At 40.7% G+C, this 14,537-nt stretch overlaps 2 protein-coding genes across 2 annotated transcripts in view; one reads left to right on the top strand and one right to left on the bottom strand.

The window, feature by feature from the left end:
* Positions 1-14,537, bottom strand: part of LOC109433485 (cytochrome b5 reductase 4) — a 364,704-nt gene that overhangs the window by 333,408 nt on the left and 16,759 nt on the right. The window lies entirely within an intron of this gene.
* LOC109410656 (fatty-acid amide hydrolase 2-B) overlaps positions 1-14,537 on the top strand; it is a 45,295-nt gene that overhangs the window by 16,827 nt on the left and 13,931 nt on the right. The window contains exon 2 of the mRNA XM_062856386.1: positions 8,013-8,522. Within this exon, the coding sequence (XP_062712370.1) occupies positions 8,217-8,522 (306 nt within the window). The 5' untranslated portion in view covers positions 8,013-8,216. The remainder of the gene's footprint in view (positions 1-8,012; positions 8,523-14,537) is intronic.

The raw sequence follows: 14,537 nt of genomic DNA, 5'->3' as shown, positions 1-14,537 counted from the left end.
TTTTTCAGAAATTCCTGCTGTAGTTCCTAAAAAATCTAAGCATTCTTTGAGATATTCCTCCAGGGATTCCGTCTTCACAGATTTTTTCAAGAATTCTTTAAAAAAGTCTTCCATGAAATTGCTCCAGGATTTCGTTCGAAAATCCTCCAAGGATTCTTTCAGAATTTTCAATAGGAGTTCCTTCAGATTTTTTTCAGTGTTATTTTCAATATATCGCAGTTTCTTCAAAAATCCATCCAGGATTTTTTTTTCAGGATTGCATACAGATATTCACAAAATCCTTCATGATTTTTTCAGGTGTCTCCTGTTTAAATTCCAAAATAGTTTTTCATATGACTTCCTTCTAATATTCCTTTATGTATTTTCCCACAATTTCCTGCAAAGACACCTTCAGAAATTCATTTTAAAACATGGAACTTCGTTTGGAGAAACAAAACCCAAATAACAATGAAAAGTATTAGCTGAACAATAGCTGGTTAATGGTGTCAATGGTGGAACACAATGATAGCTGAATATTGGTCTGAAGTATGGCTTGTTCAACCTCTTTAATCAGCAATACATGGATGGCTGAATATCAGGCTGAATAGAATATTATTCATCTAGGTAACCAGCTTCAAAACACACATCAACATGTGCAGAATTAACCATCTTTCAACCTTTAATCAAATAACACTAGTTTACAGCATTTTTGAACACGGTAAGCTGATGATCATTTTTGGTGTAGAATTAAGCCATGAGTTCGAAAACGCGAAGGAAAAAAATTACAGTAGAGCGGAATTTTTTCGACTTTCCATACAAGGTTGATGATTTGAAATCGATTTTTGTTCTATTTTCAAGCAAAGTCGCTCAATTCACACATCTCATTCTCCGTATTCAATGCTCCGATTGAGCTGAATTTTTTACTGCAACTCGCCTACATATGAAATGTCAAATCGACGATGACAAAGAATTTTTTAAATTGTTTTTTTCTGATTGAAAAAAAAAATACATGTCTTCATATATTTTTGGGAATTTTGCTAAAATTTAAGGAGATCGTTCCTAAAACTCGCCAATATCTTGAATTTCATCAATCTGACGCAAAACCTGCGTTCAGATGATCGATTGGTATGATATTCAGCTTTTAATTTATCGAATTGGTTGAACAAAACGCGAAATATTTGAATTTTAGTAATTTCCATATTTTAAAAAGTTGTTAAACTCGATATTGAGCTACTACTAAAAAACTGTTCTACTAAATTTTGATCGTAGACAAAAGATCACGACTTTCGTTTTATTTTGTAAACTAGTGTAATTTTTGACAGCTGACCCAAGCACGGTTTTCGTGAAGTCCACATAGCTTCTTCAGCCTCAATACAGACTTAGTTCAGCTAATGTTCTTGACTATTCAGACACAACAAGTAATGCTCATGATTTCGAGGATATGTATACAATTGTGTGTGGTGTAGGTGCTAAGGTGAGTGACTATAAATCAGGAGGTTCGAGTTCAATTCTCAGTTTTCCCACAGATTAATTTATGCATTCCTAAACATCTCTTCTGGAAATATACGCAGTTAATGGTAAAATAGGCTCACGAACGTGTTTTTATTTTATTTTTACACAATTAATACACTTAATTGATTACTGATTAAGCGCATATCGAGCCTTAAATCAGCCTTCCAATGAACCTCCAATCAGCTAAAAGTTGAATAAAATCATCAAAATTAGATCAAACTGTTACCTGGGAAATAATTGGCATACCAGTTGTTCTTAAAGCTGAATTTGCATTACGTTCATATGTATTTAATTAATCTTCGTCAAAAGGTGTTTTAAATAGTGGGATGTTCTAGGTGTTCCAAATTGTCCTGTAGTAAAGTCCTTCAAATCTACAAGAATAATGTAATGTGTTTTCGTCACAAATAAAATCATTGCATAATCTGGTGGGATCCGTGAAGTTCTCGAAAATTGAAATGTCTTTCAGAGACACTATATGGATATTCCAGATTAGCCAAACTACCTTAGAGTTCAGAACGTCAAATCTACACTCGTAACAGCAGCCATATCTGATATGGCCAACCTGAAGTCCACTAGATATTATTATAAACCTTCGGGACATTTAGGGTCGTCCAAACTGTCCTGAAGTTTAGCTGTTGACAGTAACAGTAGTTGTGAAAATGAACTGCACCAAAACCTCCATTAAGGTAACAAATCGGGACTGCCGAAATAGAGTTTGTACCTAAATGGTTTCAGTTCATGACCTAAATGGAATTGAAGATTTCAAAGAAGTTAAAGAAGGGCGACCAGGACCAGGAGATTTAAAGGGCCCCAGGCGGGGTTTCAGAGGGATTTCATGGGAGCTTCAGGAGGGGGGGGGGGGTATCAGATGTGTTGCACACGGGGGAGGGGGGAGCGCTTCAGGGGTATATACTGGGAGTTTCGAAGGGTCTCAGTTGCGTTACATGGAATCCGACGGGGTTTTAAGGGTATTTCGAGTGCATTCCAGAAAGCTTCAGAGGATTGTTGGCGAGGGGTTTCTGAGGGTCTCAGGTGCGTTACATGAGGTCCAAGGGGGTTTCAGAGGGTTTTCGAAGGCATTTCAGAAACATCAGAGGATTTTTGGCGAATTTCAGAGGCGTTACGAAAGCATTCTTGGGGGTTCTGAGGGTCTCAGATGCGTTACATAGGGTCCGAGGGGGTTTTAGGCGGATTTCGAAGGCATTTCAAACAGCTTCAGATGCATGTTCAGATGATTTTCGACGAGTTTCAGAGGCGTTACTCAGGCGTTACGTAGACGTTTTTGGGGGTTTCTGAGGGTCTCTGGTGCATAACATGGGGTCCGTGGAGGTTTTAGGGGGACTCCGAAAGCATTCCAGATAGCTTCAGATGATATTTGACGAGTTTCAGAGGCGTTACGTAGGCGTTTTTGGGGGTTTCAGAGGGTATCAGGTGCGTTATTGGTGTCCGAGGGGGTTTTAGGGAGACTTCGAGGGCGTCTAAGGAAGGATGTCATCCGGTGAATTTGATCCGACAATTCCGCTACTATGGCCGGGTCTACGCCACCCGATCTGTTCCGCGAGTGAAAAAGTAATTTTTATGCGCGTATTACTGTAAAGCAAGCCAGCTCGATTGTTCTCTCCACGTCGTTTCTTGTGTAGTGAAATAAAAACCGTTTGTATATTCCGAATGTGCCTATGAGTCCCGATGCCGCTGATCAAGCCTGGATTGCTGGATCCATCGTTGCTGAAAAGTTGAGAGTACTGGCAGACTATGCGAAATTCGGTGAGACCTTTCCTTGCACCACTTTATTCATATATATGAAATTTACTACACTAAATACGTGCCAGAAACAAAAATGCAAATTTTTGATTCAGGAAGTGTTAATGAATTGCAGATATCCATTTGATACCTGGATCCATTAATGCGGGGCTTACTGTTGCAGAAGACGACCTCAGGATGCACGTGCGAGTCAAGGCATACCTCGAAATGGGTCGTTAGATGTGCAGTAGAGCTATCACCTTCCATCTCCAGGACTAAAAATATTTGCGTCTATATCAACAATAGACGCAGACATTTTTCTTCCATAAAAGCACTGCCGGTCAGTGGGCGATGGATTGTATACACACACACACACACACACACACACACACACACACACACACACACACACACACACACACACACACACACACACACACACACACACACACACACACACACACACACACACACACACACTTCGAGGGCGTCTAAGGAAGCTTCAGAGGATTTTTTTACTTTTATTCAATCATTTAAGCACATAAGTGATGCATATTGTTTGAGGGAACCTTATTTCCAAACCAATCTCATCCCCCCTCATTGCTCTCCCCTCTGATCACGCTCTAAACTCCCCTTAATTCCACTTGTAACTAAATTCCCTTAAACCAACCTTATCCCTAATAATAAACACTACAACTACTCTGAACACGAACAGATTCCATTTAGGTAACGTTACCTACATGGAGGGACCTAAATAGATATTATCTAAATGGATTCGACCTAAATGGAGGATTGAGTGTATAGCATTTCACATCGAACTGTTATATGTAATCCCCATGATATTTCATGAGCTATTCCAAGATAGTTTTGAAATATTCCAGATCAACCAAACTTCTACGGAGATCATACAGTGTATCAAAGAATTGTCCGTACAGAAATTTTTTGGTCAAAATAGTTTTCAAATGATCATAACTTTTTTATGCATCAATCAAATACGCTGAAATTTTGACCAATCATGAATCATATATCAAAGCTCCATTGGTATATTTTTTTAGCGAGATCGAATAAGTTTTCTGAAAGTTATAGAACTTTTAGGAAAACTTATGAGATTTTTGAACACATTTTTAAAACATTGTATCTCAGTATGTACGCGATGAAACTTTTTCATTTTTTTGTGTTACGGCTGATACCTAAGGCTTCCATATGCAGCTGCTTTTGAGGTTTTATATTCACTACAAAAAATATGAAAAATGTGCTTATGTAGTTGACGATTTTCAAAAATGTACCATATTTTGCACATATAATCTGCCAGACGTTTTCCGCCAATAAAAGTGCATTAACTGAACGAAAATTACATAGGACCTACTCTTCATATGTAGTTTCGTAGGTCCTGTATAAAAATACTACATTAAGAGAGTTTCAAAACATTGAAAACACTTGGCACTTTTATTGATCAAAATATGAAAAATTTCCACATGACACTCTGAACATATACAGATTTTTCATATTTTTTGTAGTGAATATAAAACCTCAAAAGCAGCTGCATATGGAAGCCTCGGGTATCAGCTGTAACACAAAAAAATGACAAAGTTTCATCGCGTACATAATGAGATATAATGATTTAAAAATGTGTTCAAAAATCTTTGAGTTTTTCAAAAAGTTCTATAACTTTCAGAAAACTTATTCGATCTCGATCAAAATTTTACCAATGGAGCTTTGATATATAATTAATGATTGGTCAAAATTTCAGCGTATTTGATTGATGCATAAAAAAGTTATGATCATTTGGATGAAAAATTATTTTGACCAAAAAATTGCTGTACGCACAATTGTTTGATACACTGTAGCTTCAGGTCCACACTTGTGATAACAGCTTTTGCCAGTACGTTAAGTAGTGTTACATTCACTGTATTTACCAAATTAGTTAGAGTAACAATAAGCGTTGTAATATGTTTTGGGATATGATGGACCATCTTTACTGTTATGGAGTTGATAAAAACAACCACTGTAACATGAGGTGATTTCGTTTTTGATAGAAACGATACACAACCAGTCTCTTAACTCTCAAGAGTCACTTCATGATTTGTGATAATTTAGGTAATCCAATCTTTCATGCAGTACACAACTTTATATGTACCTTTGAAACATTTAAGGTTGTTTAAACTGTTATGAAATTCATTTTTTGAAATCTGCATTCATTACAAAACTTCCAGAAGACTTACTGGACATGATAGAATACAAATCGTAGCCTTGTATAGTAAAAAGAGTTACCGTTACACGCGTAGACTTTAGGATCTGAACTCAAGAACAGTTTGTATGACCTAGGATATCTATACTGATCTGATACTGTATTTTGAACTTACAGAAGACTTACTGGACATGATAGAATACAAATCCTAGCTTTGTGTAGTGAAAGAAATTACCGTTACACCCTAAAACTTCAGGATCTGAACACAAGAACGGTTTGGATGGCCTAGGATATCCCGACTAATCTTGTACTGTCTTTTGAACTTCCAGAAGACTTTCTCGACATGATAGTTTACAAATCATAGGTTTGTATAACGACAGAAGTTACCGTTACACCCGTTGACTTTAGTATCCAAACTCAAGAACAGTTTAGATAAACTAGGATATCGCTACTGGTCTGATACTGTCTTATGAACTTTCTGAAGTCTTACTGGGCATGATAAATACAAATTCTAGCTTTGTATAATGAAAGAAGAGACCGTTACACGCGTAGACTTTAGGATCTGAACTCAAGAACAGTTTGTATGACCTAGGATATCCCGACTGATTTGATACTGCCTTTTGAACTTTTAGAAGACTTTATCGATATGATAGATTACAAATCGTAGCTTTGTGTAACGAAAGAAGTTACCGTTACACCCGTTGACATTAGGATTCAAACTCAAGAACAGTTTGGATGATCTAGGATATCTCGATTGATCTGATACTGTTTTTTAAAATTTTAGAAGACTAACTGGACATGATAGAATACAAATCCTAGCTTTGTATAATGAAAGAAGTTACCGTTACACCTTAAAACTTCAGGATCTAAACTCACGAACTGTTTGGATGACCTAGGATATCTCTACTGATCCGACACTGTCTTTTGAACTTACAGAAGACTTAATGGACGTGCTAGAATATAAATCGTAGCTTTGTATAATAAAAGAAGTTACTGTTACACGCGTAGACTTTAGGATCTAAACTCAAGAATAGTTTGGAAGACCTAGGATATCCCGACTGAACTGATACTGTCTTTTGAACTTTTAGAAGACTTACTAAACATGATAGAATACAAATCGTGGCTTTGTAGAATGAAAGAAGTTACCTTTACACCCTAAAACTTCAGGATCTTAACTCAAGAACAGTTTGGATGAGGATATCTCGACTGATCTGATACTGTCTTTTGAACTTTCTGAAGACTTTCTCGACATGATAGAATACAAATCGTAGCTTTGTATAATGAAAGAAGTTACCGTTTCACCCGAATACTTCAGGATCAAAACTCAAGAACAGTTTGGATGACCTAGAATATTTCGATTGATCTGATACTGTCATCTGAACTTACAGAAGACTTACTGGATGTGATAGAAAAGAAATCGTAGCTTTGTATAATGAAAGAAGTACACCCGTAGACTTTGGGATCTCAACTCAGTTTGGAAGCCAACAACAGTTTGGATGACCTAGGGGTATCCCGACTGATCTGATACTGTATTTTGAACTTTCAGAAGACTTTCTCGACATGAAAGATTACAAATCGTAGCTTTGTATAATGAAAGAAGTTACCGTTACATGCGTAGACTTTAGGATCTATACTCAAGAACAGTTTGGATGATCTAAGATATCTCGACTGATCTGATACTGTTATTTGAACTTTCAGAAGACGTACTGGACATGATAGAATACAAATCCTAGTTTTGTATAATGAAAGAAGTTACCGTTACACCCCAAGACTGTAGGGTCTGAACTCTAGAACAGTTTGAATGACCTTGGATATCCCGACTGATCTGATACTGTCTATTGAATTTTCAGAAGACTTTATGGATATGATAAATTACAAATCGTAGCATTGTATATGAAAGAAGTTACCGTTACACCCGTAGACGTTAGGATCTCTACTTAGTTTGGAAGTCAACAACAGTTTGGATGACCTAGGATATCCCGACTAATCTGATACTGTTTTTTGAACTTTGAGAAGATTTTTTCGACATGGTAGATTACAAATCATTGCTTTGTATAACGAAAGAAGTTATCGTTACACGCGTAGACTTTAGGATCTAAACTCAAGAACAGTTCGGATGACCAGAAAAAGTATTCTGCATCATTTTCAATCATTTCTTTGTTGTTGAGCATCAAAACTACAGAAACACGTAGAAAAAACTCTATAATAACGCTTGGAAAAATTCTGGCTTCAAAGGGTGAAACCTGTGATTAGCATTTATGATCACAACCAGATAAGGCTTGAAACAGAGAACTTTGATATTTGTAATAAAATAAATAAATTCCATCGTCCGTTAAGTTCAGTGATATAACCTGTTACAGTTGTCAACAGGTTGACAAAGCAGGTCAACGACCAAAACATCTACCAACCATGTAATAATCACTCCAGGTTCAGACCAAATTGCGAAGACGACAACTTGCGAAAACATAAAGCAGAAATGTAGACCATTCACGGTACGGTCAAAGTCCGTACATCCAACAGTTTGCGTTTATTACTCACTCATATCTCATTGTTTTATGGCATTTTTTCTGCCTTTCTTCTTTCCGATACACAGGAGGGCCACAGCACTAGTCATCATCCGTACATTGCAATCCCCGGCGCGCCAACGGTGAGAGTGCGAGCAAAAGTGAGCAAACGCGCGCGTCTTCCGCAGTAAGCGAGCGCGTGAGCGCGCCGTCGCCGTAAACTTCCCCTGGTCAACCGGTTTGCGCGTTAGCTAGTAGTTAGTCGCTGTTCGACCGGCACTGAGTCCAACTCGATGAAACTGCGCGAACGGCTGCGACACAAGGCGAAATCCGTGCTCCGAAGCTTGAATGCGTGCAGTACCAGAATGGACGAAGATCAGCAAGGCAAACAGTCCAGCGGCAGCAGCTTCGTGGACAAGCGTAAACGGCACGGTCTGGTCAAAACGATTCTGAACGTGGGTCACAAGTTCCTGGTACTGTTGGTGCGATGGTTCCTGAAGACGGTCTATGGCGAACATGGGCAGAAGATGCCCCCCATCCGGAACCTGATCCTGATGGAGTCGGCTTCGTCGCTGGCGTTGAAGATCCGTACGCGAAAGGTGAGTACCTCCACAGTTAGTGAACCTATAGACGACTTGTGATTGACGGGTTGACCAGTATCTACACTCTGGGCGGTGAGATAAGCGGAACGCTCAAGTGGTATTGGTTGATTTCATTAGAACAACGAGGCGACGCGATGCGACGCGAGCGGTAATCTAGGGAATGTAAATATTTGCGAGTGTGGTTGCGATTGCGAGCAAGTGCGATATCGACGAAACGGTGATTTCACGCCGCCGCGGCGTTGCTGCTGATGCCCTTTGGCCGCGTATATCGTAGGCCGCCGATACGGGCTAATTTATCAGTTTATTGTAGCTCAGATGGCAGGTGAGCTAATCTGCGCGTTAATTCAGTCATGAGTTGCTAAGGGGCTACCTATTTGCTAATTTATTTCGCAGAAGTGTAGGAGCGACAATTAATTGGAGAGGTTTCTATGTAAGGGAAATCGTGGAACCCAGGAATGCTACCGATAGACCTCGTGATCAATAAGTAATATACAGCTCATTGAACATGAGCATAGATTACCGTACAATTCGAACTTTATGCATTGTGATTTTGAAGAACAATCTATATTATCCTTCATCCAGCCAACGTACATTTTCCACCTTCGGAAGAGCACAAAAATGATCATAACTTGTATGTTTTTCGATGGATTTTGATGAAATTTTCACAACTTCTCGAAAAACTCTTCTAGTTTATGATGCCGGGGACATGGATGTCTGGTCCACATGGTTCCGGAGCAACTTAAAAACTAACTGGCAACGGCGACTTTAGTTCGCGATTCGGCCGCTAGGCGGACCCAGTGTCAAAAATGTTCAAACTCTTATATCTCAGAAACCTGATAAGATAGAATGATGCTGCCTTCGGCAAAATTCTTCAGCAAGCTCAGAACTATCTGATAGTAAAGTCTTTGGTATGGGATTTATTCGCTAGATGGCGCATTGTGTCTGAAAAATTCAATCACATATATCTCGATACCTTAATGAGGTACAAGCATGCCGTTTTCAGCAAAGTTGTTCAGCAGGCTAAGAACTATCTGGCAATGGCGTCTTTGGTTAGATAATCGTCTGCTAGGTAGCGCCAGGGTAAAAAATCTTCAAGCTTCTATATCTCAGAATCCTGATAAGATAGAATGATGCCGTCTTCAACAAAGTTCTTCAGCAAGCTAAAAACTGTCTGATAGTTGAGTTTTTGATTCGTGATATATTCGCTAGGTTGTTCTCTACACCGTCTTTGACCCCCTGCAGACAAATGTTGTCACCCCTCAATATTGCTCCGTTTTTTCTTCCGGGAATGTCTCCGGGAATTTATACAGGAACTCTTCCAGGATTTTTTTCAGGAATTACTCCGGGAATTTCTCTAGGGATTCCTCTGGAAATATCCCCGGGAATTCTTCCGGAAAATTTTCCACGATTTCCTCTAGAACCCACATCAGGAACTCCTGTGGAGATTCCTTCAGGAATTCCTTCGGTTATTTCCCCAGGAATTCTTCTGGGAATATCTCTGGGAGTTCTCCAGGAATTCCTCTGGATTTCCTCAGAGAATTTTCCTAGGAATTCCTCTGAGTTCCTCCGGCAAATGAATTGCTCCGGGATTTTTCTCATGAATTCTTTCAAGAATTTCTCCAGGCTGGATTTCTCCGAGAATTTTTCTAGGAGTTCCTCCAGGAATATCTCCGAGAATTTCTTCGGGAATTTCTTCAGGAAATCCGCCAGGAATTGCTTCGGAAATTTATTCAAAAAATTGTCCGGGAAAACCTTCTGAAATTCTTCCAGGAATTCCTCCGGGAATTCCCTCAGAAATTCTTCCGGGAATTTCTTCAGGAAAACTTCCTTTAAAAAAAAATCTACTGAGAATTTCTCCAGGAAGTCTTCCTTCAGGAAGTCTTCCATGACTTTTTTTTGCAGAAAACTCTCTGAGAATTTCTCCAGGAATTGCTCTGGGAATTTCTCCAGGAATTACTGTGGGAATTTCTCTAGGAATTCCTCCTTTGTTTTCTTCAGAAATTCCACCGGGAATTTCTCCGGGAGTTCTTCGGGAATGTCTCTGGAAATTCTCCCTGGAATTTCTCCAGAAATTCCACTAGGTATTTCTTTAAGAAATCCATCCAATTTTTTTCTGGAATTCCACTAGGAATTTCTTTACGACTCCCTCCAGGAATTTCTCCGGGAATTCTTCTAAGACTCCCATTATCAATTCCTCCAGTGATTCCTTCAGTAATTTCTCCAGGACTTTTTTTCGGGATTATTTCCAGGAATTCTTTCTGGTATTTCTCCAGGAATTCTCCCGGGGATTCCTCCAGGAATTCTCTCAGGGGATTCCTTCAGAGATTTTTCCAAGAATTTCCCTCGTGGAATCCCCGAGGAAGGAGGATTCCCTGAAGAATTTCTCAGAGGAAGTGCTGGAGAAATTACCGGAGGAATTTCTAGAGAAATTTCTTGTGGAATTCCTGGAGGAAATCCTAGAGAGATTCTCAGAAAAATACTTGGTGAAATACCCAGAGGATTTCCTGAAAAAACCTCAAAGGTTTGCTTTAAAAATTCCCGGAGGAATTTTAGAAGAGCCCCCGGAATAATTCCTGAAAGAGTTCCTGGAGGATTTTCTGGAAGATTTCCAGAAGAAATTCCCAAAACAATTCCTGGAGGATTTCCTGGAGAAATTCCCGGAGACATTCGTAAATGAAGTCTTAGAGATTCCGGGAGAAATTCTCGAGGGTTTTGTGAGAAAAAAAAATCACGGAAGACTTCCTGAAGAGATTCCTGGAGAAATTCCCAGAGGATTCCCAAATGGAGGATAACGTGCCTCTGGAGCCGGCCTTCTGATAGAACATCCCGGAGGAATTCCTGAAGAAATTCCCGGAGGAGTTCATGCAGGAATTCTCGGAGGAGTTCATGCAGGAATTCCCGGAGGCACTCATGGACGAATTCCTGGGGAAATTCTCAGTGAAATTTCCGGAGAAAATCTTAGAAAATAAAATCCGGAGGAATTCCTGAAAAAAATCCCAGAAGAATTCCTGCAGAAATTTCCGAAGGAATTCCTGAAGGAGTTCCTGATGGGAGTCCTAGATGAATTCCTGGGGCAATTTGCGGAGGAATACTCGGAGGATTTCCTAGAAGAATACCCGGAAGATTTCCTGAGGAAATACATGGAGGAAGTTCCTGAGGAAGTCCCAGTGGAATTCTTGGATGAATACCCGGAGAAATTCCTAAAAAAAAACCAGAAGAATTCCTGTAGAAGTTCCCGGAAGAAAAAACGGAGCACAAGAAGCAATATTGTAGGGCGACAAAATTTGCGGGGGGGTCAAAGACGGTGTTAAAGTATTGCCTCTTGTACCACCATACTCGACCGTCTACTATCCTGCCAAATGGCTCTTAGCTTGCTGAACAACTACACTGAAAATGGAATACATCTTGTTCATTAGCGATTACAGTGGCGGACTGTTCTTCCGGCTTCGATAATATCCAGGATGGGTTCGAGTGAGATACTCGAACCATTGGCGTCCTGTAAGACAAACCGTTGAGCACTAACCTTGATGAATGCATTTAGATCCAGGCTGTAGTATCTTTCATCGTCTCTAGTAACTCTCACGTCGAGAAATTGGTTCACTTCGAAATCTTCACTTGCTATTGTTCTTCGATATTACTTATCGTCGCTTATTCGTATTCGCCACAACGTAAATTAGGAGGTAGATGACACGCCCCCCTTCCCGGGTACTCAAGCCTCAACACCTCGTCGTATATGACATTGCATAACACCGGACCAAGGATGGAACGATTGCGGGACTCCTGAGGTTATGTGAAAGCACTTCCGACCCACCTCTGTGTCGTAAACTAGTACTTGATTCTGTCAGTAACTTCTGAGAATCACAGGTACAGATACTCGGGTATCCCCAGATGCAAGAGCGCATCGGCAATAGCCGGCCAACTGGCGCTATTGAACGCGTTCCTACATCCAGGGTCACTATTGCACAGTAGCGAATCCCCTTTCTCCTACGCTGGAGCGCTTTCTCGGCGATTTGTGTAGCCGACAGGAAGCCGAACTAGCTGCTCGAGAGACCATTTTCACCCTCGGTGAACCTCAACATTCTATTGAGGATGATCTTTTCGAGCACCTTTTCCCACCGCCTCGATCAAGCATATTGGTCTATATGCCGACTGCTATAGCACCTTACAACTGAATTACCTTGGTGCTAGAGAGAAATGTCATTGTTACCAACATTGTTTTTTATTATTGATTTTCGTCAAGTCAAGAGCTTGTAGAAAAACGATTTGCCTCGTGCAAGTGAACTATTCTTTTGAAACGCAAATAAAAAGTAATTATAGTTGTTCCTGTAATCCGCCGTGTTTTATTTACGGGACACAACACCGACGGATCTCCGGATGGTTTCCCCGCCTTAGGCAACAGAATCAGGCTCTGCCTCTTCCAAAACTCCCTCATCCAGGCATTTTTGCATAGCAAACCTGAACTTCTCTGCAATAGCTACTTTTAAGGCCAGGTTTGGAACTCCGTCCTATGCTATGCTTAGGGACTTTGTTATCCCTGCAAGTTCCACATCGGTGACCCTCTCGTCATTGCCAGCCCCAGTCCCCGGCTATCCTGCGAAAGGAGGCCAATAACTAGGATTGCGACGCAGAAAAAACCTCTCGATGGTCCCATTCCCATACAACATCTATGAAGATAGCTCTGTAGGAGCCGTTACACCTCTCGTCACGACCGTAACGATCCTGTTGGCATCACCCCACGGATTCGCATTGGTACTCTGACAGAGACCCTTAAAGCAGGCCTTTGAGATTTCGTTTCCACCCATGCGTAGAGTGTGGCCGACCCTCCTCCACTTTCGCTCCCGAATTTCTGTCGCTATCGGCTTTTGATGACATCGACGATAGAGCTTCACGTTGGAGATCCTATTGTGAGGCCAGCATGATAAAGCCTTGCAGCCGTTGAGTGTTCTCCACTGATACACACCAAGATTCACTGGCGTACAGCAGCACAGATGTCACGTTCGAGTTGAAAATGTTTAATTAATTTACAAAACTGCGGATAGCTTTTGATGGAAAAAAGGCATCTCTTATTTTTTGATATGTTATGTATAAATGCCTCAGCTTTCAATTGATGCAAAAATTTTGAAAATCGGTGGTTGCCCTCATGGTGAAAAAAAAGTTTTGGTATAAAAATCCAGGATGGCGGCCACAATCAATATGGCCGACCCAACTTTTTATTATTGTAAATGTAGCTCTATCTTTCCTCTTTACAACAACAATTCGTTTTGAGGTAGTTTTTAGAGAAACTTTCGAGTTATAATAGTTTGAATGAGCCACCATTTGACCAAAATCGAGGGGTCTGCAAAAATTGTTGTGGCTCTAACTAACGGGGGGTCCATCAATTTGAGTAACCAAATGCATTTTTCTTACTTTTTTAGCGAGGGCTTTCAGAAAATCGGCACCTTAAACATTTTTGAAGACAAGGTGTAAATAGTGGGCCGGTCTCAGCGAGAATTACCCAACTTGCGTGGTAGTTGATCTGCTCCAGCGGCTTTGTTGGTTTTTAACCAGCTAACCTCCTCTTCAATCTCTTGGAGCTTAGGGGCTGGAAATATTTCATCCTGCGCACGTACTCCTAGATCTGTTACCACACCACCTTCGGTGCTTGCAACGTCGCCATTGAGGTGCTCATCGTAATGCAGCCACCACCTCAAGCTCGCTCGTGAGAATATTCCCGTGATTATCTCGGCACATGTCGGCTTGTGGCACAAAGCCTTTGCGCGAGCGGTTCAGCTTCTCGCAGAACTTTTGTGTGTCCTTAGCACGGTACAGCTCTTCCATCGCTTCGCGATCTCGTTCTTCCTGCTTCATTCTTCATCCGGAAGACTGAGTTCTGCCTGTGCCGCGCCTGTCTGTAACGTGCCTCATTCGCTCTCGTACGGTGTTGCAGCATTCTCGCCCATGCTGCATTCTTCTCGTTTTTCAACTGTTCACATTCGCCATCGTACCAGTCGTTTCTGTGATTCGGAGTCGCGA

The sequence above is a fragment of the Aedes albopictus genome, chromosome 3, assembly GCF_035046485.1.
Source record: "Aedes albopictus strain Foshan chromosome 3, AalbF5, whole genome shotgun sequence".
In the NCBI taxonomy this organism is placed as follows: domain Eukaryota; kingdom Metazoa; phylum Arthropoda; class Insecta; order Diptera; family Culicidae; genus Aedes; species Aedes albopictus.
This window is presented reverse-complemented; position numbering and strand designations above follow the sequence as displayed.